The 25,279-nt window shown below is 49.7% G+C and overlaps 1 protein-coding gene across 3 annotated transcripts in view; it reads right to left on the bottom strand.

Moving 5' to 3' along the window:
* Window positions 1-23,517, bottom strand: part of POU2F2 (POU class 2 homeobox 2) — a 47,171-nt gene extending 23,654 nt beyond the window's left edge. The window contains exons 1-5 of one of the 3 annotated variants that reach the window (XM_006871379.1): window positions 23,439-23,517; window positions 15,786-15,851; window positions 15,623-15,657; window positions 15,421-15,477; window positions 11,677-11,793 (exon numbers count right to left, since the gene is read on the bottom strand). In XM_006871379.1, the coding sequence (XP_006871441.1) occupies window positions 11,677-11,793; window positions 15,421-15,477; window positions 15,623-15,657; window positions 15,786-15,851; window positions 23,439-23,466 (303 nt within the window). In that variant the 5' untranslated portion in view covers window positions 23,467-23,517. The remainder of the gene's footprint in view (window positions 1-11,676; window positions 11,794-15,420; window positions 15,478-15,622; window positions 15,658-15,785; window positions 15,852-23,438) is intronic. The other 2 variants (XM_006871378.1, XM_006871377.1) reach the window with 2 other exon arrangements.
* Window positions 23,518-25,279: the final 1,762 nt, after the last annotated feature.

The raw sequence follows: 25,279 nt of genomic DNA, 5'->3' as shown, positions 1-25,279 counted from the left end.
GAAGAGGCCGTGGAACAAGGGATATCATTGTTGATGTCAGATGGATCTTAGCTGAAAGAAGAGAATATCAGAAAGATGTTTACCTGTGCTTTATTGACTATGCAAAAAGGCTTTTGATTGTGTGGATCATGACAAGCTGTGGACAATATTGAGAAGTATGAGTATTCCGGAACACTTCATTCTGCTCAACAACTTCTTCTTGGTCCACGTACACTTAAATCTGTACATGGACCAAGAGGAAGTTGTTCAAACAGAACATGGGAACACTGGATGGTTTAAAATTAAGCAAGTTGTACGACAGGGCTGTATTCTTTTACCATACTTATTCAACTTGTATGCTGAGCAAATAATCTGAGAAGCTGGGTTATATGAAGAAAAACATGACTTCAGGATTGGAGGAAGACTCATTAACAACCTGTGATATGCAGATGATACAGCCTTGCTTGCTGAAAGAGAAGAGGACTTAAAATATTTACTGATGAAGATCAAAGAGCACAGCCTTCAGTATGGATTGCATATCAACGTAAAGAAAACAAAAATCCTCACCACTGGACCAATAAACAACATTCTTATCAATGGAGAAAAGATTGAAGTTGTCAAGGACTTCATTCTTCTTGGATCAACTATCAACTCTCACGGAAGCCGCAGTCAAGAAATCAAACAATGTATTGCACATGGAAAATCTGCTGCACAAGACCTTTTTTAAATGTTGAAAAGCAAAGATGTCAGCTTGAAGACTAAGGTGTGCCTGACCCAAACTATGGTATTTTCAATAACCTCATATGCATGTGAAAGTTGGACAGTAAATAAGGAAGACCGTAGAAGAATCTATGCTTTTGAGTTATGGTGTTGGAGGAGAATAATGAAATTGCCATGGGCTGCCAAAAGAACCAACAGATCTGTGTTGGAAGAAGTGCAGTCAGAGTGGTCCTTGGAGGCCAAGATGACCAAACTTCGTCTCTCATACTATAGGCATATTGTCAGGAGGGACCAGTCACTGGACAAGGATATCAGGTTTGGTAAGGTGGAGGGTCAGAGAAAAAAAGGAAGACTCCCAGCGAGATGGATTGGCAAAGTGGCAGCATCAATGGGCTAAAGCGTGGCAACAATAGAGAGGTTGCCCCAGGATCGGACAGTGTTTCATTTTGCTGTGCATAATAAGGTCACTATGAGTCGGCATTGATTCGATGGCACCTAACAACAACAACAACAACAACATGTTGTAGTTAAGTGCCATTGAGTCCGTTCTGAGTCATAGCGACCCTGTATAAGGTTTCCAAGGAGTGGCTGGTGAATTTGAACTGCCAACCCTGCAGGTCAAACTGATTCTACGGTTCAGTGCATTACCCTGCAGCCCCACATCAGGACTCCGTGGTCATCTGTGGGCTTCTTTATTAAACACATTAGATCCAAAGATCAAATCAAACATCTGGTGACTCACGTAATTCCAAAGCAGTGATGAATGAAACTATTTCAATGAGGCCTGCAATAACTGAAATAGATTGTGAAAATACTGGTGTTTTCTACTGGTGACAAAGTCCAAGGACCAATAGTATTACCATGACCCATCATATTTATGCATTAAAGGAGCTGCTACATTTTCATTTAAACTATCCATAGAGTCGCTCTGACTCAGAGCGATGCTGTCTGACAAAGTACAACTGCCCCATAGTGTTTCCAAGTCTGTAGTGACTTGAGCCTTCCATCTGGTCCATGGGCAAAAGATGAGGCGTTCTGCTCCTGCCTTCTGATGCACAGTCTCAGAAACCCTATACAGGGTAGCTCTGAGTCAGAACAGACTCGACGGCACTAAACAACAACAATAAATCTTCATAGAAGTAGACCACCAGGTCCTTCTCCCTCACAGTGGCTGTGAGGTGGGTTCAAACCTCCACCCTTTCGGTAAGCAGCTGAATGTTTAATCACTGTGCCACCAAGGCTCCTTCATTTTCTATTGTTGTTGTTAAGTGTCATTGAGTCGGTTCTGACTCCTAGCAACCCTGTAATAGAGTTTCCAAGGAGTGACTGAGGGGTCCAAATGACCAACTTTTCGGTTAGCAGTCCAGTGTTTATCCTATAGCACTACACCAGGACTCCTCATTTTCCATTGTTGTTTTTGTTAAGTGCCATCAAGTTGGTTCCGATTCATAATGACCCTGTATAGGGTTTCCAAAGAGTGGCTGGTGAGTTTGAACCGCCGACCTTGTGGTTCAAACTGATCTTGCTGTCCAGTGCTTATGGTACAATATCACACCAGAACTTCATACTAATCAGACCCAACCCTGCTTAGCTTCTAAAATCAGATGAGATCTGACACATTAGTAAACATCGAGATGTCGGGGTTTTTTTCCTACCCAAGTTCAGGGACCTTTTGAATTCTATCCACAAAAGCCTGAAGGGGTGGACTGTGGATTCCAGGTCCCTATTCTAAAATATAAATCAAGTTATAAACCCTCCAGTGGTTTTCATCACATTTGTAATATCATCCGACTCCTAACCAGACTCCTGCTGGCCTCTTCTTCCCTACCTCCTACAGATGCCTCTTTCACTCCCTAATTCTGATCCAATCACACTAGGTTCCTTCCTGTTATGAAATTGAGAAAACCGTCCTTACCTCAGGATCTTTGCACATGTAAATCCCACTTCTAGATTTGCACATGGCTGGCCCCTCATCATCATTCGAGTCTTTACCAAATGCACCCTCCTCCTCAGAGAGGCCTCTCTGGCCACAGCTCTGATGAGGGGGTCTTCCTGTCACTCTTAAGACATTATACTATTTGCTTTCCTTCCTACCAGCTATCTGCTTCTTGTCTGTCTCTCCAACTAGAGCTCCATGAGGGTACAGACTTGCCTGTCTTATTCCCCACATGATCCCACCCAGAAAGGTGCCTAGGCACAGGGGACACTATAAATTCATATTTGCTCACTAAAGGAATAAAAGAATGAGAGAAAGGGAAGCTCTCTGGTCAGGTTGGAGATTGGCCAGTAGAAGGCGCTATTTCTCCACAATTTAAAGGAAGTATGACAATCTACAACTGCTTGGGGGCCTGTGACAAAGTCCAAAGTCACCCAAGCTGACAGGGAAGTTACAATGAGTGGAGAGAGGTGCTGGGAGGATCCTCAGGTCAGAAGGTTTGGGGATTCAATGGTTCCATCCTTAATCCATGGTGCCCTGGTGTGGTGCTGTGGGTTAATGCGCTGAATTGCAAAGTCAGTTTGAGCCACAAGATTGGCGGTTCAAGCTCACTAGTCGCTCATTGGAAGCCCTATACAGGGTCGCTATGGGTTTGAATCGACTGGACGGCACTTAACAACAACAACAATCCTTAATCCATTAAGTAAAAGTAGCACAGAGGGCTGACACGCCCCACTTAATATGAGACAGAAAGGGACAGGTCATGGTCACAGCTGTGTTCTGATCACGCCTTACCCCCATTTCTAGTGAATTGATGAGGCAAAGCCCAGACTGGCTGCACTTGACCACAGCTGGGATTTTGACCACTAATTGGGGGCAGAAAGTCTGAGGTACATGTTGATACGACATGGGTCCATTTTCCCATCTGGGCTTGGTCGCCCCCCTGTGGGAAGAAGAAAGCCCTGGGGAGGAACTTGAGTCAGCCTGGGCCCCAGAGTCTGATGGCTCTGAGGTGGCCCAGCTGTGCAGCCCAGGTGTGTGTTTTGCTCCAGCACACAGATATCCCTTCCCTTGCCGCTCCTATCCCCAGACACCCCCAGAGTGGGTGTTGGTAAGCAGGTTGACATTCATTTACCATCCTGATGTGGCCAACTTTGACCAATTCTTGAATCCAGTTCTAAGACAAGTCCACAGTGGGGCATAGCTGTGAACCATGTAAATCATACTGGGATGAACTGTGCTCAAAGTAAGGCAGTCTCTCTACTCCCTGGGGTGGTGCTCCCTGGGGAAGTGCTCCCTGGGGTGGTGCTCCCTGGGGAGCATCTTCTGTTGTACATGGGCAGGGTTGCTATGTGTCAGAACCAACTTGATGACACCTAAAAACAAAAATCAACAATCTTTATGGAAGCTAACTGCTTCATCTTTCCCACGAGGAGTGGCTGGTAGATTAGAACCACCAATCTTTGAGTTAGCAACACAAACGCTTCACTCACTGCACCACTAGGGCTTATGTTGAATGGTGGTGGTGGCTGTGTGCCGTGGAGTCAGCTCCAACTCATAGTGACCCTGTATAGGGTTTCCGAGGCTGTAACTCTTTACGGGACCAGAAAGCCTCATCTTTCTCCCGCAGAACTACTGGTAGTTTTGAACTGCTGACTTTGAGATTAACAGCCCAAAACCTAGTGAATATTGGTGCTGTTGTTGTTGTTAAGTACCGTTGAGTCAGTTCCGACCCATAGTGACCCTGTATACGGTTTCCGAGGAGTTGAATAGGGATGGGAATGTCAGACATCTTACTTTGATTTTCAGGTTTTTCTTATCCACAAAACCAAATATTAATCATAAAAAGCCTGAGCAAACTGCAAAATTCTGCCGGAAACTGCTCTACAGTAGTTTCAATTTGTCTTACTCTGCTAGAAAAGAAAGGTCATCAAACTACTCCCTCCTCATTTAAATATTTAAAAGCCTCCTGTCTGCAGGTGTATGGTGGGCTAAATTATTAGCAGCCAACTCAGAAGTAAACAGATTATCAGTTGATCTCAGCAAGGGGAGAGGCCAATGTTCAATCTGTCACGATAAATTATTCAATGGGCGATCTACATGTTGCCCCACCTCTTCTCTTTATAAAGAGCTCTGATAGTGCAGTGGGTTATCTGTTGAACTGCTAACCACAAGGCTAACGGCAAATGGTTCAAACCCATCAGTGACTCCTCAGAAGAAAGATGAGGCTGTGTGCGCTCATAGAGATTTACAGTCTCTGAAACCCTAGGGAGCAGCTCTGTTCTGTCCTCTAAAGTCACTATGGGTCAGAATCAACTCATACTCATATGTGTCTACTTGGCTCAGCCATGATTCAATATTATGTAACTATCCTCCATTTTCTGATCTGATGTAATTGCCCAATGCATGACTGAAACTATGGGTCATACTATTTTCAATAGCCTCATATGCGTGTGAAAGTTGGACATTGAATAAGAAAGACTGGAGAAGAATTGATGCATTTGAGTTATGATGTTGGCGAAGAATATTGAATATACCATGAACTTCCAGAAGAGCAAACAAATCTTTCATGGAAGACGTGCAGCTTAGAAGAGGTGCCAAATGCTCCTTAGAAGCCAGGATGGCGAGACTTTGTTTCACATATTTGGATATTTTATTGGGAGGGACCGATCTCTGGAGAAGGACAAGATGCTTGGTAAATAGAAGGCCAGCAAAAAAGAAGAAGACCCCCACGGAGATGGACTGACACATTAGTTGCAACAATGGGCTCGAACATACCCAATGACTGTGAGGACGACAGAGGACCAGGGAGTGTTAGGTTCTGTTGTTCATAAAGGTCGCTATGAGTCATAACAGACTTAACAGCACCTGACAACAACATGATATTCACAAGGCAGGAGTAGAGCCAGTTATGTTAATGAGGCAGGGTACAATCTACAGGATTAAGTTGTGTTTTGAGTCAACTCTTTTGAGACATACAAGAGATTAAACAAGCGAGCAGAGATTAGGGAAAGAAGAGCCTTTGGACCCAGGATCCCTGTGCTGAGAACCCACTAGACCCAGGGAAGATTGATGCTAAGACATATGCAGATCACAAGGGCTCACATATGTTGAAAGGAGATACAGACCTTCCCTTGCCAAAGCGAGACAGAACTTCCTGCTAGAACTAGCACCTTAAATTCAGACTTCTAGCTTCCTAAACTGTGAAAGACGAAAATTCTCTGTGTTAAAACCATCCATTTGTGATTATAACTAGACAGCTTTCCTGACCACCCTCCTCTATGTTGTTGCTGTTAACTGTCATCGAGTCGGTTCTGACTTACAGCGACACTGTATGGGGTTTCTAAAGTTGTAAATATTTGTAGGAGCAGAAAGCCTCATCTGTCTCCCGTGAAGCAGCTGGTGGGCTCGGACTGCCGACCTTGTGGTTCAAAATCCAGTGCTTATCCTACAGAGCCATCGTGTTTCCCTCCTTTCTGTGCTGTTGTTGAGTGCTGTTGAGTCAGTTCTGACTCATAGTTACCCTGTATAAGGTTTCTGAAGAGTGGCTAGTGAGCTTGAACCACTGACCTTGTGATTCAAACCGACCTTGCAGTCCAGTGCATTAACCCACAGTGCCACACCAGGACGCCAGCATCACCCTGTTTCATTTCCCTCAGTACACTTGCTCTGAAGTCATCTCGTTCAGCTGGTTTGTTTACTTCTTTACTACCTGTCTCCCCTAGAGTATAAGATTCTTAGGGGAGCCACCTCTGCCCACTTCACAGTTGCCTCTATTCACAGGGACCATGACAAGGTAGCTGGCACACACAGATGCTCAGTAAATGCTGGTTAGCTGAATAAGCCACTAGGATTATGTGGCTCACTCCTCCAGATGACGTTCTAAGCAGGGGAGGTGGTGGAAAGAGACAGCCTGTCTCTAGCATGGGCTATCTCTGCACCGCGAGCCCCCAGGCTGGTCCTGTCATATCCAGCCCAAGTGTTGGGGCAGAACACCTCAGAACATGGAATCAATCATTCATTCATCAAGAAGGAAATCCCAAAATAGACGGGGGACAATGGGAGTCACTGGCACCTCGGCCCGGCCTGGACCTTGTGGTCTGTGGGTACATTGATGACACCCCTAAGTTTGTGTGGTTATGGCTGACCTGATATCTAGTTCACCTTCTCTCTTCTATTCCTTCCTTTAGGGTGGCTAGTCCTTCCCACACTCAGATCACACGGCTCAGGAGGGGCTTGATCCTACCTTCTGGCCACCTCAGGTCTGGGGCACTGACTCAAATCTAGCCTGTGAGCGTGCTTTAGCGCCCTGGGCAAGGTGGCTACAAGTCTAGAAAGTTGGCACCCACAGTGCCCGCTGGAAATTAAACAGGGAGACAATGTGCTATAGCACCAGGCTTGGCATCTGGCTGGACAGGTCAGTGATCTGACCCGATGTCCCTTTCCAAGTTATTAAGCCAGTTGGGGTTAGTCTGACTGATGCCCCTGACCCAGCTCACCCTCACTACCTCCCATTATATCCCTGGACACCGTGCCCCCTCAGCTCCCTGAGTCTGTCTGTACACTCTCACCTCTGGGATGTCATATTTCCTCTTCCCACTGTCTAGAACCCCTTTTAACAGCTCATTTGCCTGGCAAACTCCTACCTGGGCACTCCTCTCAGTTCCGCTACTGCCTCATTCTGAAAACCTTCCCTGACTCCCCCCAGACACAAGTCACTCCCACCTCCCACATATACACACACACCACAGCCAGGAAGTTTCCTTGGAAAATCTTTACGAAGTGGGTTTCAAAAAGTCCGTGGAAAAACAGAATGAAAAGAAGATGGAATTTTCTCACAAACCTACTAAAGTTCCCTTCATACTCTCCAGTCTTAAAAAGGTCCCTGCATGGTGCAAGTGGCTTGTTCTTGGCTACTAACCTAAAAGCAGATAGTTCGAACCCACCCAGCAGCACTGCAGAAAAAATGCCTGGAGATTGGCTTCTGAGAAGACGGTAAGTTAAGAAACCCCTGCAGAGCTCTTCTACTCTGTAATACAGGCGTCACCATGAGACGGAATGAACTTGACAGCAATCTGTGCCTTATTTTGTTCTGTTTAACCAGACTAAATGCATTTGTTGTTTTATTTTCTGTCGTTGCATTACGACAATAGGGATTTCCTTCAATCTCCAAATACAAAATGATGCTTTAACAGTTGATGTAAAATTTCAATCAATGCCTCCACATCTCCCAGACATTCTGAAGCACTCCCCTGGGGGTGGGAGGTGGGGGATGTCTTCTCTACCCTGGATTGAAAAATACAACGAAACATTCCTCATTGGCTCAATAAACCTCTCGGCAGAGGACCAAGTGCTGGACTACACAATTACATTATAACCATCCCTTTGTCTGTACAAGGTAGAAAATGGAGAGAGAGATTCAGCTAAACTGTTTAACAGGCATTCTCTTGGGGAGGTGGTATTAGAAGGTCCGAAGTGGGGACAAGCCAGCCCTTCAGACTTTATATAAGGAGCTTTCAAAAAGTTTGAGGAAAAATTCCATGATTTTTCCATTCCATTTTTCCATGAATGTTTCAAAGCTTTTTATTATGAGTTGGGTGAAGGTTGACAGAGCAGATCATCAGTTTTGCATCTAACAATTTGCACACATTTTGTTTCATCTATTGACTCCAATCCTTCAGTATAACTTCCCACTTCCTCCGTGTGTTTCCTGTTTCCATTCCTCCTCCTTTCCTAACCCTCCTGAACTTTGTCCTCGGGTAAATGCTGCCCATTTGATCTCCACTGGTTGCCTATTCTAAGGTGTGTTATTGTTAACTAGTGTTAGTGTTCCTCTTTATAAACGTGTGTATTGTTTGGCTGAAAACTGAGTCACAGTGGAGAGTTATTTCCAGACCTGAAGGGTGACCAAGAGCCATAGTCTCAGGGGTTCCATTTGTCTTTATCTAACTAGTAAGCCTGGTCTTTTTAATAATTTTGAGTTTTGTTCCACATTTTTTCTCACTCTATCCAGGACCTTCTAATTGATCCCTTTCAGAGCCGTTGGTAATGGTAGCCGGGCACCATCTAGTTCTTCTGGTCTCAGGACCATGGAGAGCGATGTTCGCATGGTCCATTAGTCCATTGGATTCATTGTTTCCATATATGTTCTTTGATATTCTTTCCTCCAGACAAAGAGGGACCAATAGCTAGTTGTACGTTAGATGGCCACTCATGCGCTTTCAAGATTCTAGACACTATTCACCCAAGTAGGATGTAGAACATTGTCTTTGTGGACTCTTGTTGTTGTTAGGTGCCATTGAGTTGGCACCGACTCATAGCAACCCTATGCACAACAAAACGAAACACTGCCCGGTCCTCAGTTAACCTCCCAGTTGTTGCCACACTCGAGCCCATTAATGCTGCCACTTTGCCAATCCATCTTGCTGGGGGTCTTCCTCTTTTTCTCTGTCCCTCCTGACAATATGTCCGAAGTATCAGAGATGAAGTTTGGCCATCCTGGCCTCCAAGGCGTACTCTGGCTGCACTTCTTCCAACATAGATCTGTTTGGTTTTTTTGGCGGCCCACGGCACTTTCTATATTCTTCTCCAACTTTGTGGACTATGTTATGCCAATTGACCTTGGTGCCCCCTGACACTATGGTCCTGAGCCCCCAGGTCCCGGAGGCTTGTTCCTTCAAAGTTACTGGTTCTGTCTAAAAAGTTTTCACAGCTTTGCTCCCTGTATATTTCTCCACATTCATGGATATATTTGCAGCATGCACAGATGCCCTCTGTCCAGCCTATATACACCTGTGAGTAGACACCTACTCTCCTTCCCACACCTATCCAACCTGAATCTTGCCTTCTCTTTCCATGAACTTCTTGAAGCCCCTTAGTATAATTTTGAAGCGAATTTTGTGGGACTTTATGGGTGCTTCTTGCTGTTTTTCATAGGTTTCTTAGTATTTTTCAAGGAAATGCACTGATGTCTGTTTCACTACAAGACTAGGTAGCAAATTCCTCAGAGGCAGGAAGGGTCAGGCACCTGGAGACTCACAAAGTGTTTGTGGGAAGAACTGAGTGAAGACGCACAAGAATGGAATGTCAAGACAGACAGCCAGGGGTCGGGGAAGGCTGTGACTGTGGGCACAGGAAGGAGGTCCCCTCTGCAGCCTGAGCTCAGCATGGTGTTGGCATGCAGTGACTCAGCCTGGTAGAACAGCTCCCTCTGTTTGTGCTGAGGATGGAGCTGGGGAGGGGAGGAGCAAGGAGAAAGGGCTTCACAGTAAGAAAATTCCAAAGATCTGGAGAATCAGGGTGGGTGGAGCAGCAGATGGAAGGAATCAAGTTTGTGCAGCAACAGGTTAAGCATTGGCCTACTAACCGAAAGGTTGATGGTTCAAACCCACCAGCCACTCCTCAGGAGAAAGATGAGGCTGTCTGTTCTCGTAAAGATATTTAGTCTCAGAAACCCTATAGAGCAGTTCTACTCTGTCTATACTGTTGCTATGAGTCAGAATTGACTCGACAGCAGTGTGTTTTTTCTTTATTATCGTGGGGCAGTGGAGACAGTGGCAGGAAGTTCTAAGGAGACAACTATCAACTCCATGTTGAGGAAAGACCCAAACGGGAAGCACAGGTCACTAATGGAATAGCTGTCCTCTTGAGGGGGCACCCTGGCAAAGAGTCTCTCAGGGGGCTGGACAGCATCGCCCACCGGGGCTTCCATCGGGGTGGACAAGGGAGAAGGTCTGTGGGAAATTCAGGGCTGAGGAACTACAATAGTTTCTCAGGCTCTGGTGGTGCTGTGGATTGGGCACTGGGCTGATAACTGCAAGGTTGGCAGTTCAAACCCACCAGCTGTTTCAAGGGGAAAAGATGAGTCTGTTTGCTTCCCTAATGATCAGTTCTACTCTGTCCTGTAGAGTCACTACGAGTCAGGACTGACGCGAGGGCAATGGGTTTGGTTTGGTTTTTCACTGGTTTGGTCTGGTTTTTCACTGGTTTGGTTTGGTCTGGCCATGGGCCCCAAACTCAAGGCTTTACAGAGACCCAATCAATGACAGTCCAAGCCAGTAACGTGACCCACAGAACGCATGCCTGCTTAAAGAACAAACCCATTCAACTCCTACTCTGCTTCCGCCAACTGTCCTGTTGACCACATTTAATTCACAATTAAACGTGCATCAGAACCTGGAGAGAGGACATGGCGCTTCCTAACCCACTAGATCGCAAGATCATTTTCTTAAAAGGGGTTTTTCCAGATGAGCTGGGATCACGATGCAGGACCTTTCGTTTGTACCTAAACCATATAGGAACCATTCATAGACGATGGAGTCTAAAGCTCGTGGTCTCCAGGGCTGCCATGACCCCTCATGAGATACAGAGGTGTTAAGTCTGAAACTCCATAGAGTAGAGGGTTAGCATGTACCTGCTTCCTCTTTTCAGCTTCATTCTACCCCTCTGTACAATGGGCACAACAATCCAAGATATCCCAGCCGGCCCTTCCACACTCTGGCGGTTTCTTGGTGCCCAGAGGCAGGAGCATGGTCAGGCGATGTTGCTGCCCTTACCTGTGCTGTGAGCTGGATAGGTTGAGAGAGAGTAAGCTGTGGGGTCCCAGGGGGTTGGCTGCCAGGCTGTGGTGGTGGCAGGTCGCCTCCCCCGGAGGAGGCCGGGGGCTGCGAAGTCGAGGAGGCGGAGGAGCAGGAGGTGGAGGAGGAGGCGGCGGCGGCGGCCGCGGCAGCATTAGCGGCAGCAGCGGCATTGGATTGCTGCACGGCGGCGGCCAGCAGCTGGGCCTGGGCTTGTTGCAGGAGGAGCTGCTGCTGAGTGGGCATCAGCGCCGTGAGCTGTGGGCAGCGGGGGCAAGCGGGGCAGGAAGAGGGGGCCGAGGGTGGGGAGGGGAGCAGAGAAAGCAGAGAAGGGTTAGTGCTCAAGCCAAGCAGGTCAGGGCGTAAGTAAGTCTTCCAGGATGGCAGAGGTGGCAAGAGGCATGAGCGAGATGGGAGGTGGCCGGTTTGTTTTGTGCCCCACCACACCTTTCCCCTTGTACTCACCCCAGCTAGCTGGCTGCCCGTCAGCATGAGTTGGGCCTGGGGCAGATGAGGCTGAGCCGGCTGGGGGGGCGGGGGTGCTGCTGGGGTTGAGTCACCACTGGGGTCTTCAGCCTTGATCTGGGGGGGAGAGAGGCAGGGTCCGGGACCCCAGAATGTTAAGTGGAGGCCAGAGAGAATGCTCACCTGTAAACCAAAGAGAGGGCATGTGTAGGGTGAGGGCAGTACAGCCAGGCACAGCAAAGGGGCAGACCACACAGAGGCCAGGCTGCTACCCTGACTGACAAGGGAGGGGGGTGGGAGTGGGGCTCAGTTGCCTCATCAGACAAACACACCACCTGTGCCTCCAAGGACAGGTCTCCCCTAGAGAGCACATTTTCCCTCCTCGGGGCCAATTTCCCCATCTGTAATACGGAAGGAGTCCTGGTGTGGTGCTGTTGGATAAGCACTGGACTGCTAACTGTAAGGTCAGCAGTTCAGACCCGCCAGCCATTCCTTGGAAACCCTATATAGGGTCGCTATGAGTAGAAACTGACTCGACAACACTTAACAACAAGCCCAATATGGAAGGGGTTCCACTGGGGACCCTGTCCCACACCCCTCATCTGCTCTAGTCAGACATGTTATTGTTCAGGTCTGACTCATAGCAACCCTGCATAGGACTTCCAAGGTTCAAAATGACCTTTTGGTCCAGTATTTTATTCCACGACAGCACGCCAGGACTGTGTTGGAAGAAAGGGCCTTCAAGTATGAAAAGTCTGAAAAGCAGTGTTTTAAAATATGGACCAGGAACTGAAACACCCAGACAGAAAGACAGAAAGCACAACAGACAACTGGGGCTGATGCAGGTTGGTGGGGGGATGCTGATGCTGACAGGGAAAATTACTCAGCTCCTACTCAGTGCCCCAGCCACTCACTTCAAAAGCAAAAGCAAAACACTGAGCAGGACAACTCAGGCACCTCTGCAGGCCAGATGTTGCCCCAGCTTGCAGCCTCCATGCCACAGACATTAGCTTCCATGTGTGAATACGAATGTGGGAGCATCCCATATTATATGAGAGGGCTTCAAAAAAGTGTGGGACAAACAGAATGAAAAGATGATGGAATGTTTCCACAAACGTTTTGAAGCCCCATCTGCATCAAGTCATCAAGGCCTTCTACCTCTCCTGGGTGAGAAGGCAGACAAGACTGTTGGCCAAGTGGGTGTTGGGGTGGGGTTAGAGAGGGCTAAAGGGGTGCCAGGATGGGAAGGGCGTGGCTTATGAATCTCAGACTCTTGGGCCCAGAGATATTAGGGACCATCTTTCATTGCAATATCTCAGCACCATTTCACAAAAACAAAAAAAGGAAACCGAGGTCCACAGAAGGAAATTTAACTTGCCCAAGGAGACATAGCGAGTTGTCAGGGGTTAGACAGACGGAGGCTTGGGAAAGACCAAATGACAGAGAATGGCATGTCTCAAATTGTGGGATACAGATGTGAGGACGTTGAAAGGGATACAGGGATGGATGGTAAAGTAATTTGAAGTCCCAAGAAGTCAGGACAGAGGCTAACCCTGACAGGATAGGAGGGACTTCCAGTCAGGTTTAGCTGTAGTGACAGGTGTATTCCATTGGTGACATTCCACAGAGCTATACGTTGAGAATGTGTGTGTGTGTGTGTGTGTGTGTATTTCAACGTGTGTCATATCTTCATAAAAGTTTTTAAACCTGAGTCTCGAACACCACAGTTTCTTTGTCAGTGCTCTTTCATCTTATCTGATTAGGTAAGGAAGAAAGTCTCTGCTTGGTGCTAGGGTGTATTTAACACCTGTCTAACCCTGGCCAATCTCCCTTTTTAACAATGGGAAACAGACTGCAGGCTTAGACCCTTCGGCGGGCAGGAGTCTCTTGGTACATTTTAATAACCATGGAATTTATTTCTACAGCAAGTGATGCTGGTTTTCCATTCATAAAATTTCCACTGAGAAAACAGTCAAACTGTTGAAAAAGTGAGCCAATGCATTAAGATTTATCTATATAGGATCAAATTGACAACAGCAATTGGAAAGATGAGATAGGAACCTTCGGGGGCAGTGCGTTCATGGTAATGAGGGAGAAACAATTCAGAAAAGGCGGGTGAGAATAAGTTGCACAATACAAAGAATGTAATCGTTGTCACTAAACAGTACATGTAGAAACTTGAATGGGTGTAACTGGTGTATATTTTTGCTGTGTAGAAGGGGGCTTCAAAAAGTGTGTGGAAAATTCCATTATCTTTTCATTTGATTTTTCCATGAACTTTTTGAAGCCCTCAACATATATTCTCAACGACAACAAAATAGAATTTAAAAAACAAAAAAATGTTTTAAAGTGAACCAATTCATGAGCTGAGAATTACTGAACCTCTATAGGACCAAGGTGTTTACTTTCAGTGAACTCTACTTTTGAATCTGGTTCCAAATGGAATCTGGTCCATATTAAAATGTTGTTGCTGTTTTAATTCAACCAATCAGAAAAAAATGGGATATAAATACATGTACAAGGTGGGAGTGGATCTGTCTGAGGTGATAGAGGAGCACCTGTATCACCTGAATCATTCTGGGAAGTCTGGACCAGAAGTGATAGAGAAGGATGAGGGGTAAAGAGACCAGGGGACCAGATGAGGGATTCCTCCCTCTCTGCCTCAGACTGTCCTTGGGAACCAGTTCCAATCTGGGAAAGAGCAGGAGAAACCTTCAGTCTCTAATTTCTCAAGGGAAGACGGAAACAGGAGACAAAGCAAAGATCAGATTCAACTGAGGAGGAAGCTGTGGTGTATAGGGGTGCAGGAGTATGGACACACCCTCTAGGAAACCAAGGTGGAAACCAGGCCTCAGGATGGTGGACTCTGAAATTTGGAGTCCTGCCCAGGGCTCCTTTTCCTGTGCTCAGTACAGAAACACCCCATCTTCCCACAGCAGCATCCAAGCACCCCAGAGATGAAAGGGACCTCAGAGGCCATCTAGTCTCCCCATATTAGAGAAGAAGAAACTGAGGAGTCCAGAGAGGGGAAGTGATTGTCCCATAATCACAGAGCAAGTTTGAGGCAAGGCATGGAGCAGGTGCCCAGCCTCCCACCTATGCCTCTGCTACGTTTGAACCCTCAGGCCTCCTCTGTCCCATACCTGGTGCTACCTCCACCCCTCTGGACTTGTCTATCATCTGCACCAGCTGGGCTGCAGGGTGGCCTGCCAAAAACCCTGGCTCAAGCAGCAGCGAAGGAGCCCAGCAGTGTCCAGAAGCCTGGCCCTTCCTAATTGGAGGTCACACTGTTTGGCCGCTCCTGACTCCCATCCCCCCATCCTTTCTCCTGCACCCCCATCCTACAGGCCCCTCACTGAATCTTGGGGGGTCCTGCCCCTCCCCCACCTATGACTGGCCCCTGAATGTGTGTTGGGGATAGAGGCACAGGCCCTGGTTCTGTCAGGGAAGTCGGGATGGGGGCAGGGCCCTCGGCTTCCTGTTGTTCATTGCCCTGGGGCCCTGGGGGGGATTTCCCTGGTCACCCCCACCCCCCAGGGAAGGGGAAGGAGCCTGGGTGAGTCACAGGCCTGGGGCGGGAGCTTGAGGGTGAAATAGGTGGGAGGAACTTTGCTACCAAGGTACCCGAGCTTGCCAAGCCCTCTCAGGCCCTGGGCTTGGGCCTCCTGAAGACCTGCTCCCAGACTTCGCCCATGCCAAGGATCCCAACACACACCTTCTCTGGATGTTCCTACAAGTGCTTACCTTGGTGCTGGGGCCGGTTGGGGACACGGAGAATAAGGAGGTCTTATTCTGGGGGTTCTAGAAGAGAAAGGTGAGGTGGGAGAGATGGGAACAGTGAGAGGAAGCAGCTCTGGAACCCACCTTGCCTCTCCTGGCCAAGTTCTGCCAGAGCCCCCAGCAGCCCCCTTCTCCCACCCCTCCCTGCTCATTCACCCCTCCTGACCTGATGGTTAGTGTCTGGTCCATTTCTTTCAGTGTCTGCAATGAGCCAGAAAGGACAAAGTTAGCACCGGTCCCTCCAGGCTCCTGGACCACACCTGTCCCCTCCCTGCCACCCTTCTCGCCCTGATCCACAATGACCCGCCCTGCTCCCTTCTTCGCCCTACCTGCATGCTCTGATGGGGAGTCCAAACCTTGCTTCTCGGCCTCCAGAGGCTTAGACATTCTTATTTCTGGGGACAGAGGAGAGGTGGAAAGGGAGTAAGAAAAGGAAAGCCAGGCGGTCCTCAGGAAACCTCCTCTAACTTTCCCCAAGTCCTCCCCGACCCACTGCTACATCGAAAGAGCCTCCTACTGAGACACATCTCCTTGTCCAGTAGGACCTGAGAGGGGCTTTCAGGCCTCAGGTGATCTTATCCCTGTCACCCTATCATGCCAGAGTCACCCACGGTGAGGCCCTGGGGTGGGTTGGGGTGGGGTGGAAGGTAGAAGGTGGTCACAAGAAGGGAGGTGGCTGGTGAGGTTCTGAAGAAGCAAGTATGACCTTAACCCTCCTCCACAGCCAGGGAACCTTGGCTGTCCTGCCCCACCAGGTTTCGGGTGAGACATGTTTTCCACTCTGTGGGGGGCCTGGGTGTGATGGTTCTGTAGCTCCCCAATGAAGCAGCCATCAGATCCCTTGAGTGTGATTCAGCCGCCCTCGGACCCCATAGCTCCTGCCCACCTCTTTCCCGTCCACACCTCACTCCCACCTAGCCTTCTGGTGTTTAGCAGCCCCACCCTGACTCCTCTCTCATCCCAACTCCATCCACTCTGCCCTTGACCTTGACTTTCTAAATCCCACACTTGACCTGGAGCTTCAGCCTTGAATCCCACTGCACCCCAATAAATACAATCTAACCTAAATATCTCACCCCTATAAATACAATCCCATTCTACATCTCCTGGACCCAGAACATAAATGAGGACCACCAAAGGGAGATGCCAAGCAGAAAGCTGAGCACCAAAGGACTCAAACCAATCAAAATAGATCTTGTTCTCTAAGAGCTCCCATAAAAGGGGTGTGCCTACCAGTGGCGAGCATAGCATGAAACATGAAATACGATTCAGATCTACTATTACTCCCATTTACATAGAAGGGAACTGAGGCTCCAAGAGGGGGTGTCTCCTCCACAAGAGCATAGCAACTCAGCAGAGGTGCCCTGATTGGACCCCAAGTCTTTGTGACGTCAGGACTCCTGTTTCTTTCTAATCAGGACCATAGTGGGCTCCAATCCTAACTTCCTATCTCATCTTCAACATCACCCAACCCAAACTCATCTTGACACCAACTTGAGCCCAACCCCTCCTACCCCTGCACCCCAACAGAAATCCAGACTTCAACCCAACCCATTCGCAATCTCCTTAAAAAACGAAACCAAACCAGTTTCTGTCAAGTTGATTCCCAGCTCATGGCACCCTTACGTGTTGGAGAGTAGAACTGTGATCCATAGGGGTTTAAGGCTGTGACCTTTCAGAAGCAGGCTGCCAGACCTTTCTTCTGAAGCACTTCTGAGTAGGTTTGAACCACCAATCTTTTGGTTAGTAGTCAAATGCTTAATCATTTCCACCACCCAGGATCTTCAGTCAATTGCCTTACCATGGAGTCCCAACTCACATCCAGATGGTTCAAGTCCTTCATCTAACCTTGACTCCCAACTCTGCCTCAAACTTTACTCATGACCCTGACTCTGACCTTAACTGCCCCCCAGAACTCACTCTAAAAGTTCTGCCTAAATGATGACCCAGCCCTATCAAAGGAGCTGTGCAATTCCAGTATGCTATGAAATCAAAATATTTTTAAATGACCGGTAAGGAATGACAAGTCCTCAACAGCAGCAGAAGAAAAAGTCTAAGAGGGACCAGTCCCTGGGGGAAAAGGCAACATTCTTGGTAAAGCAAAGGTTCAGAGAAAACGAGAACTTAGTGAGTTGGAATGACACCTCAGCTAATATCGAGCAGTGTTCTGCTCCCGGAAAGATTTACAGTCTCAGAAGCCCTGTACAGGGTCGCTATGAGTTGGAACCGACTCCACGGCACATAGCCACCGTTGTGAGCATGGCTCCGGACCGGGCAGTGTTTCCTTCTATTGTACGTAGAGTTGCTATGAGTTGGAACCAACTAGACGGCACTTACCAACAACAGGAATTTTACAATGAGAATACTTGACATGAAGCCCCATCCAGGTTTTAAATTCCTCACTAAAAAAGCCAGGTCTTACAATTTGGGTGAGAGTATATTGATATAAGCATTCGTCTGCTCTCATTCATGACCCAGCGCTCCCAAAAGAAACCAGCATTGCCCACCAAAGGTATGGACACAAATATTCATGGTGGGTTTTCATAACGGCTCAGAACTGGAAGCCACCCAGTGTCCACCAAGAGGTGAATGAGTACACATGTGGTCCATCCATGCAATGAAATTTCCCATCCTGAGGAAGGACAAACTCCCACTTCACACAAAAGACTTAATATCCTAGAGATGCTACAGAGAGGAGGTGAACATGCAGTATGACTCCAATGACTGACTTGAGAGTTGAACCCCAGAGGATAATGGTCAGATGAGTGAGTGCCTTTGGGGGTGCAATGGGAAAGAGTAAGAGGAAGCCTGTGGTGGTGTGGGGCTAGGGATGTTCTCTATCTTTATCTGCTTGGTGTTTACAAGGGCCTACGACAAGGAGCTCTGGTAGCGTAGTGGTTACGAATCGGGCTGCGAACCGGAAGGTCAGCAGTTCGAAACTACCAGCTGCTCCGCGGGAGAAAGATGAGGCGATCTGCTCCCGTAAAGATTTACAGCCTCGGAAACCCTATTCAGGGTCGCTATGGGTCGGAACCGACTCGACAGCACTTAACAACAACAACAACAACAACGAGGGGGCTCCAAAAGTTCTTGGGAAAATGGGATGAAAAGACCATAGAATTTGTCCATGGACTTTTTGAAGCCCCTTGTTTGCAAAAAAAATTACCAGGATGTAGGCTTAAAATTTGAACTATTTGCTTATCTAGAGGACACTTACACAGAAAAGAAAATGAATAAATGGAAGTGTTTAAGTAATGAAAATTAGTGTACGGTCCTATTAAATTCATGGCTGGTGATGGGTGTGGGGTGGGGCGCAGGTGCTCTGGGAACACAGACTTCATTCCAGAGCCTTATAGATGGGACACTGGGAAGTTAGCAGCCATGAGAGAGATGGGAGCCTGGCATGAGGTTCTCACACCTGATTCTGGGGCCTTGGAGGTAGAAATTCTGCCCAGTAGCAAAGGGCAGTCTGATTCCAGCTAAATTAACACAAGAGGTGCCCTGGTGGTACTGTGGTTGAGTGTCAGCCGCTAACTGGGAGGTGGAGGGTTTGAACCCACTAGTCACTCCATAAAGATTTACAGTTTTGGAAACCCTATGGGGCAGTTCAACTTCGTCCCATAGGGTCGCTGTGAGTTAGAATTGACTGGATGGTAACAGGTTATTTGATTTTCCTAAATCATACACCCCTCCTCACCACCCAGTTCAGTTCTCCCTGGTGCTCCTCCAAGGTATTACCCATGATGCTCAAGGGCGATCCTTCCTACTCTCTGTGCTCTCAGCCCTCTGTAGCTCCTGATCTTTCCAAGAAAAGTCCAAGCTCCTCCCCAGATCTCCACTGCCCATCTCTTGCCCCTTCCTGGCATGCACCAGGATGTTTCCTCTGTGCATGACGAAGGTTCTAGCTGGAGAATGCCTCTCCTGCCCGAAGACTATGGCAGCCCCCGATCTTAGTTCCTTGGGCATCCTTGGCCACCCAGGGTCCCTGCCCTCACACTATCCTGGGGCTATGGTCCTCTGTGTCCAAGTCCACACCAGACCAAGAAGGCAGGCCTGCTCTGCCTCATTGCTGGGTCTGTGGTGTCACCCTGATCAGAAGAACAGGAGGTAAATGGCCGAACACCCACCCCTGGCAGCTCTCTCTGTCTTTTACTTGCCCCTGGCTCTGTCCACCTCTCTCTGCAATTTAACAAACGTTTTCCAAGGCTTTGGCATAGCCTGGTCCCTCTGTTTGGAATGGTTTCCTCACTCTGTCTACTCGGAGGTCTCCTACTCGTCTTTCAGGGCCCAGCACAGGCTCTGTTCTCTAAGACATCCCAAGGGCATGTCTGGTTCATCCCCACCCTCCCCAGCACAGGATGTGTACGTCAAAAGGACAAGGGTGACCTCCAGTCCCTGGTCTCCCTCCTTCAGGTCTTTGCCTTTGTTTTTCTTGCTTGGGAAGACCCTCTGCTCCTCTGCCCTTCTCTGAAGCTGGACTCACACACTACCTCCTCTGTGAAGCCCTCCCTGACTCCCCCAGGTGGTCAGTATTTCTCTCCTCTGGGCTCCCCCTGCCCCCGCACCATCCTCTATCACTCCTTGACCACCCTGGGAAGTCACCCCAGATGGGGGCTTCACAGAGGAGATTTCGAACCCACACAAGTGAGTCATTATTGCGCAGACCTCAGACTGTCTTTAGAAAGGAAGAAGGCATGAAGGACCTGCATCGTAACACTTCAACCTTCAGCCCCCACCACCCCTTCCAAACTGAAACCTTTAACTTAAGGTCCTTCTGGGGAAATAGGAAAGAGCTCTGGTGGAACAATGGGTTAAACAGTAGACTATTAACTATAAGGTCAGTGATTCAAACCCACCAGTTGCTCCATGCAAGGAAAATGAAGCCACCTGATCCCTTAAAAATGGACAGCCTTCGAAACCCTAGGGAATGGTTCTGCTCTCTTATGGCATCACCATGAGTTGGAATTGCCTCCACGGCAGCAGTGGTAGGTTGGGCAGTGTTTGGTCAGGGACATAGTTGTTCAAGAAGCAATAGTGGTTCCCGAATTCTCCCTCAATTCTTCCCACCATTCAAGGCCACTATGCTCTCTGCCCTGCTCAGCTATTTGCCCTCACCTCCTCCCCTATCAAAAGGGTCTCATGACATCATGCCCACCAAACCTTCACCAGGGATGAAAAGCCATGTGAGGCCTTAACAGGCAGCCATGGAATTGGAGAGTCATTCAAGAAACCTGCTACAGCCCACTCCGCTGACAGCATCGGTCTCAGTTTCAGCCTCCCGGGAAATGTTGATGCCCAGTCCCCCCCACAAGGAGCCCTGATGGCACAGGGGGCTACTAACTAAAAAGTCGAGCTGTTCAAACCCACCAGTCACCCTACAGGCGGAAGATGAAGTAAGCAGTCTACTTCCGTAAAGACTGTAGCCTCAGAAACCCCAAAGGGTAGTTCTGTTTGGTCCTATGGGGTCACTAAGAGTCAGAATGGACTCGTCAGCAGTGGGACTGAATGAGTTGGCTTCACTGGGCCCCCAGGGGGGAGGGCACCAGATTATTGAAAGCTCCCTGGGGCATTCTGATGTGCCCTAGCCCTCTGCTACCTTCAGAGGACACACCACATGCACAGAAAGTTAGTTGTCAGTTATGGTTGGGGGGTCAATTCCCGCCCCCACCACAGACAGTAGGTGCCACTGAAGAGGAACTGACAGGGAAAAGCCGAGGCAACTCAGCAGGAGCACTTGAACCTCACCACCCTAGGGTCAGGCCCACTGGGATTGCCCAGCCCTGAGCTCCCACCCACTGGCCCGCCTGCCCCTGGTCTGGGACTCAAGTCAGAGGCCCTCCCTGCCCTCCCCGCCCCTCCCTCCGGAGACTTTCACTTCTCCTCTGCATTTCCCCCAGCCAGTTTTAGCAGACTCTTGGCCAGCTTCTCGTTAGCACTTACCGAAAATGGGACTAAATATAGAGGACCCAAGGGCTGCCCCTCACCCCGCCTGGCCTCACTTGCCCTGTCCCCTGGGTCCCCTGCCCCCGCAGCCCATCTCAATTAAGCCCACGACCAGGGAGTCCCTGTTGGCAGGGTCTAGGCTGCCGGGAACCTCAGTGGGCCAGCTGGCCCAACCCCCAGCCTCCCCAGGAGAAACAAGCACCCCTTAACCTCTTCCTACACCTGCCAACCCTGCAGCTGGCCCAGGGTGGTGCTGAGGGAGTGAGCTCTCTGAGGGAGGGATGGAGATTCAGGCAACAAAAACACAAGAGAGATGGCTCCACAGCTGCGCCAACACCAGGCAACAGTCAGGCAGGGCCCAGGATGCGGAGGGACATCAGGCAAACACACACGAGAAATAGGTATGCACAGGTCACAGACACGAGTGTGCACGGGTCTGCAAGAGAGACAAGTAACGTGATATGATGACATAGCAGATGGACACAGTCAGCCTCCCTCATGCTCAGTCACATACATAGCGAGGCACACATTTACTTACACACCCATCGTCACACCCGGCCAGTCAGACACACACAGATACAGACGCACTCCGAGTCACATACACCCTGACAGACAAGCATCATTTCATCCTGGAAAAGGGCCAGAGCAGATTCCTGAACCCATTCCTAGACCATATAACCACTCTATTCACACCAGCCAGTGAGAACCCAGGCCAGACCTCCCAGGCCAGTGCTGTTGGGTAAACAAAGCTCTAACCTAATGCCCAGCACCTATGAGGTCCCCATTCAGTCCCAGATCAGAACTGAGTCAGCGCTGGAGCTTGTCACCATGCGTGTGTGGATATGCGAGTATCCATGGCTGCACTGCACAGACACACACACAAAATCGTATCAATAAACCAGCATACGCCATGTTGACCTCCTCCTTTGCCTTGATCACACCACACCCACTCACCCTTCAGATTTCAGCTTTTAGACATCCCCTCCTCCAGGAAGCCCTCACATGCAAAAACAGACATATAGTTGGGCTCCTGCAACCTCCTGGACTTCCACCATTCCAGTCCTGACCCCTGTGAACTGTCACTGTTTGGTGACAAGTCTGTCTCCAGGAGGACAAGACTAGAGCAACTGCCTTCCCATTGATGCGCACAAGATGACAAACACACACCATGCCAGGACTCCCACCCGGGGACACCCAACAATGAGACACGTCCCACAGTCATGTCCACACAGCCACAAATGAAACAACGACCGAAATAACGACTGTGCTTCAACCGCTGTGCTAAGCATTTTACACCAATGATCTCATTTAAACCTCCCACCAACACTACCCAGAGAGCGATCATTATCATTATGCAAAGCCCTCATACTAACTGAGGTGACAAGTAAGAATTTCTCCTTGCACTCATTGTTCATGAAGTCCAACTGAAATTTCATGGGGAAGGCATTTCATAAGCACACAAAGGTATAGTCAAACTTCTCACCATGATAAGTGTTCTGGAGACAAGAGAAGGCAGGGTAAGGGGCTGGAGGATGAGGGGATTGGTGCTTGGTGGAGGTATAGATGAGGAGACCAAGAAAGGCAGTGAATCAAGAGATCAATGCCCAATGCTATCCTTAAAATGCTGCACAAAGCAGCCCCCACACTCACTCACACACAGACTCATGACAGCCACAGACACACACTCCAAAGAGAAGGCCAGCCCCTTTGCAGTTCTCACTCATGTCCCCCAACTCATGGATCCTCCATGTAAAGACCAGACACCCACACACACACACCTGGCTCCATCCCCTCCCCATTCCTCAGGAGAGCAGCGATGGGAAGGGGGTTGAAAGCTGGAGAAGAGGGTACCTGATGTGAAGGGATTGAGTGAGGAGGAGCTGGGGGCATAGGAAGAGGAGAGTAATTCTAAAGTGCAGAGTGAAAGGGTAAAGGAGACAGCGAAGAGGAAGGACAGGGAGAGCCAGAGGTGGCGTGAGGAACGAACCCATCTATTCTGCCCGTCCTTTCCAGCAGAGGTGAGGACGCAGGCTCCTTACCTGGAGCCCCCATGCTGGAGTGAACCATGCTGCGTGCCCCACCGGGGCTGGGGGAACAACTGTGTCATCTCCCCGCCCTAGAGGGGCCGAGCCCTCTCTGCCGGAAGTCACTCGGGGAGGAAACCACAGGGCCGATCCGCCCCCTTCGGAAGGGAAAATACCCAGGCCCTGCGCCTACCCTAACAGCCGACCCCATTCCTGTGGAGGGAATCGTGGAGCAAAGGGGAAGCCGACTGGAAGGGTTGCCCCCACCCACAACACCCATCCTTCTGCCGCCCTCGTGGGTGCGAACACGTCTGGAGAGGGCAGGCAGGTGGGTCAGGGAGAGAATGGAGGTCCACGCAGTAACGGCGATAAAACGTTCACGGACAGCCCTGGGCAGAGAATGTGATGGTCACAGGCGTCCCTTCTCTGGTTCCTCACGACAGCGCCGCGAGGTGGGTACTGCTATTTCCCCCCATTTCATAGACGAAAAGACTAAGGACCAGAGAAGTCAGGTGACTTTCTCAAGGGCCCACAGACAAACAGTGTCTAGGCCAAGGAGCACTGCGGAAACAGGCGTTCGTGGCGGGTGACCCTCGCGGGAGGTAGGACCCAGCCGCACACCTGCCCGCAGGTGAGACGTCTGGGAACTACACTGCGGCGAAGAGGTGTCCGTGGGTACTGACAGTGAGGGTGGGTCGGGACTTTGGCTGGGGACGGCGACAAGCCAGACGGGTGGATGCGGAGCCCAACGGGGCTCCGGTGAAGCCGAGCACCAAATTCCCTGCCCGCGGGTCAGCCCTACGCGCTGCGGCGCTCCCGGGCCAACGATTCCCTCTGCGACCGCCAGAGGGCGGGAGCGCCCAGCCAATGGGCCGGAGGGCGGGGCCGGCTGCGGAGGAGGTACCCCTCCCTCCGCTCCGTTCCCCTCCCCGCCCCCGCGCGCACACCTGCGAGGGTCACACAAAGGCGCTGGACTCCCGGCGCACGACGGCGCAGACAAAGGCGCGGCTGAGCCGCGGTCCTCGTTCTTCTCCGGGCCACCGTGTCCAAGACAGCCCGGGCCCGCCTGGCGCTTCCAAATAGCCAACAGGACACGCTGAGCCCCATGCTGAGAGCCCCCAGACCAAACGCTCGCGCGCGCGCGCGCGGACGCGCGCACACACGAACGCCTGGACTCACACGCAGACATACACACGCGGCCAAATATTTCTACAGATTGACCCAGCACTTCACACACACACGTGTGTGCACATATGGACACCTGTGATCACATGTCCAATGCACTGGCCCCGACCTCAACCCTCTATCTACATATGTTGAGTCCTACTCGCTCGGGCATACAGACACCCCCTACATCCTCCTCACGTGGAGCCGTGGACACAGGGCACACCTAACACACGTGTGCCCAGGCACGCCTCCATGGCCATCTGTGCCCACACTCATGCTCAGAGGCTGACCTCTATGGGTGCCCTCCCTTGTTACCCACAAGGATCTCGTGCACCCAGGCAGCCCAGCAGGCAGGTCCACAGAGGGGACGCCAGGCCGGACCTAGCTACACACCAAGGGTTGTGCCTAGGCCCGCACGGACCTTCCACATTCCACATTGCAAAGGCCTTTCCACAGAGAAATAACAGAGATCACACAGCATCCGGGTTCCACTCAGTCCTCCTGCCTCTGGGACCATCCTTTTCTCCATCTCTGCCTCCTTCTCCACAGCAACTGTAGAGTTTCTATACCTGATGTTCTTCCAGACAACAGTCTGGTGGGCAGAGGGGGCAAATGGAACTATCTTGAAACTGCATTTGCCCAGTAAGCTGTTTTGATTTAGGATTATTTGGTTTTGGTTTTGTTTTTTT

Source organism: Chrysochloris asiatica, unplaced genomic scaffold (assembly GCF_000296735.1).
Source record: "Chrysochloris asiatica unplaced genomic scaffold, ChrAsi1.0 scaffold00168, whole genome shotgun sequence".
In the NCBI taxonomy this organism is placed as follows: domain Eukaryota; kingdom Metazoa; phylum Chordata; class Mammalia; order Afrosoricida; family Chrysochloridae; genus Chrysochloris; species Chrysochloris asiatica.
Note: the sequence above shows the minus strand (reverse complement) of the source record. Positions and strands in the feature narration are given on the sequence as shown.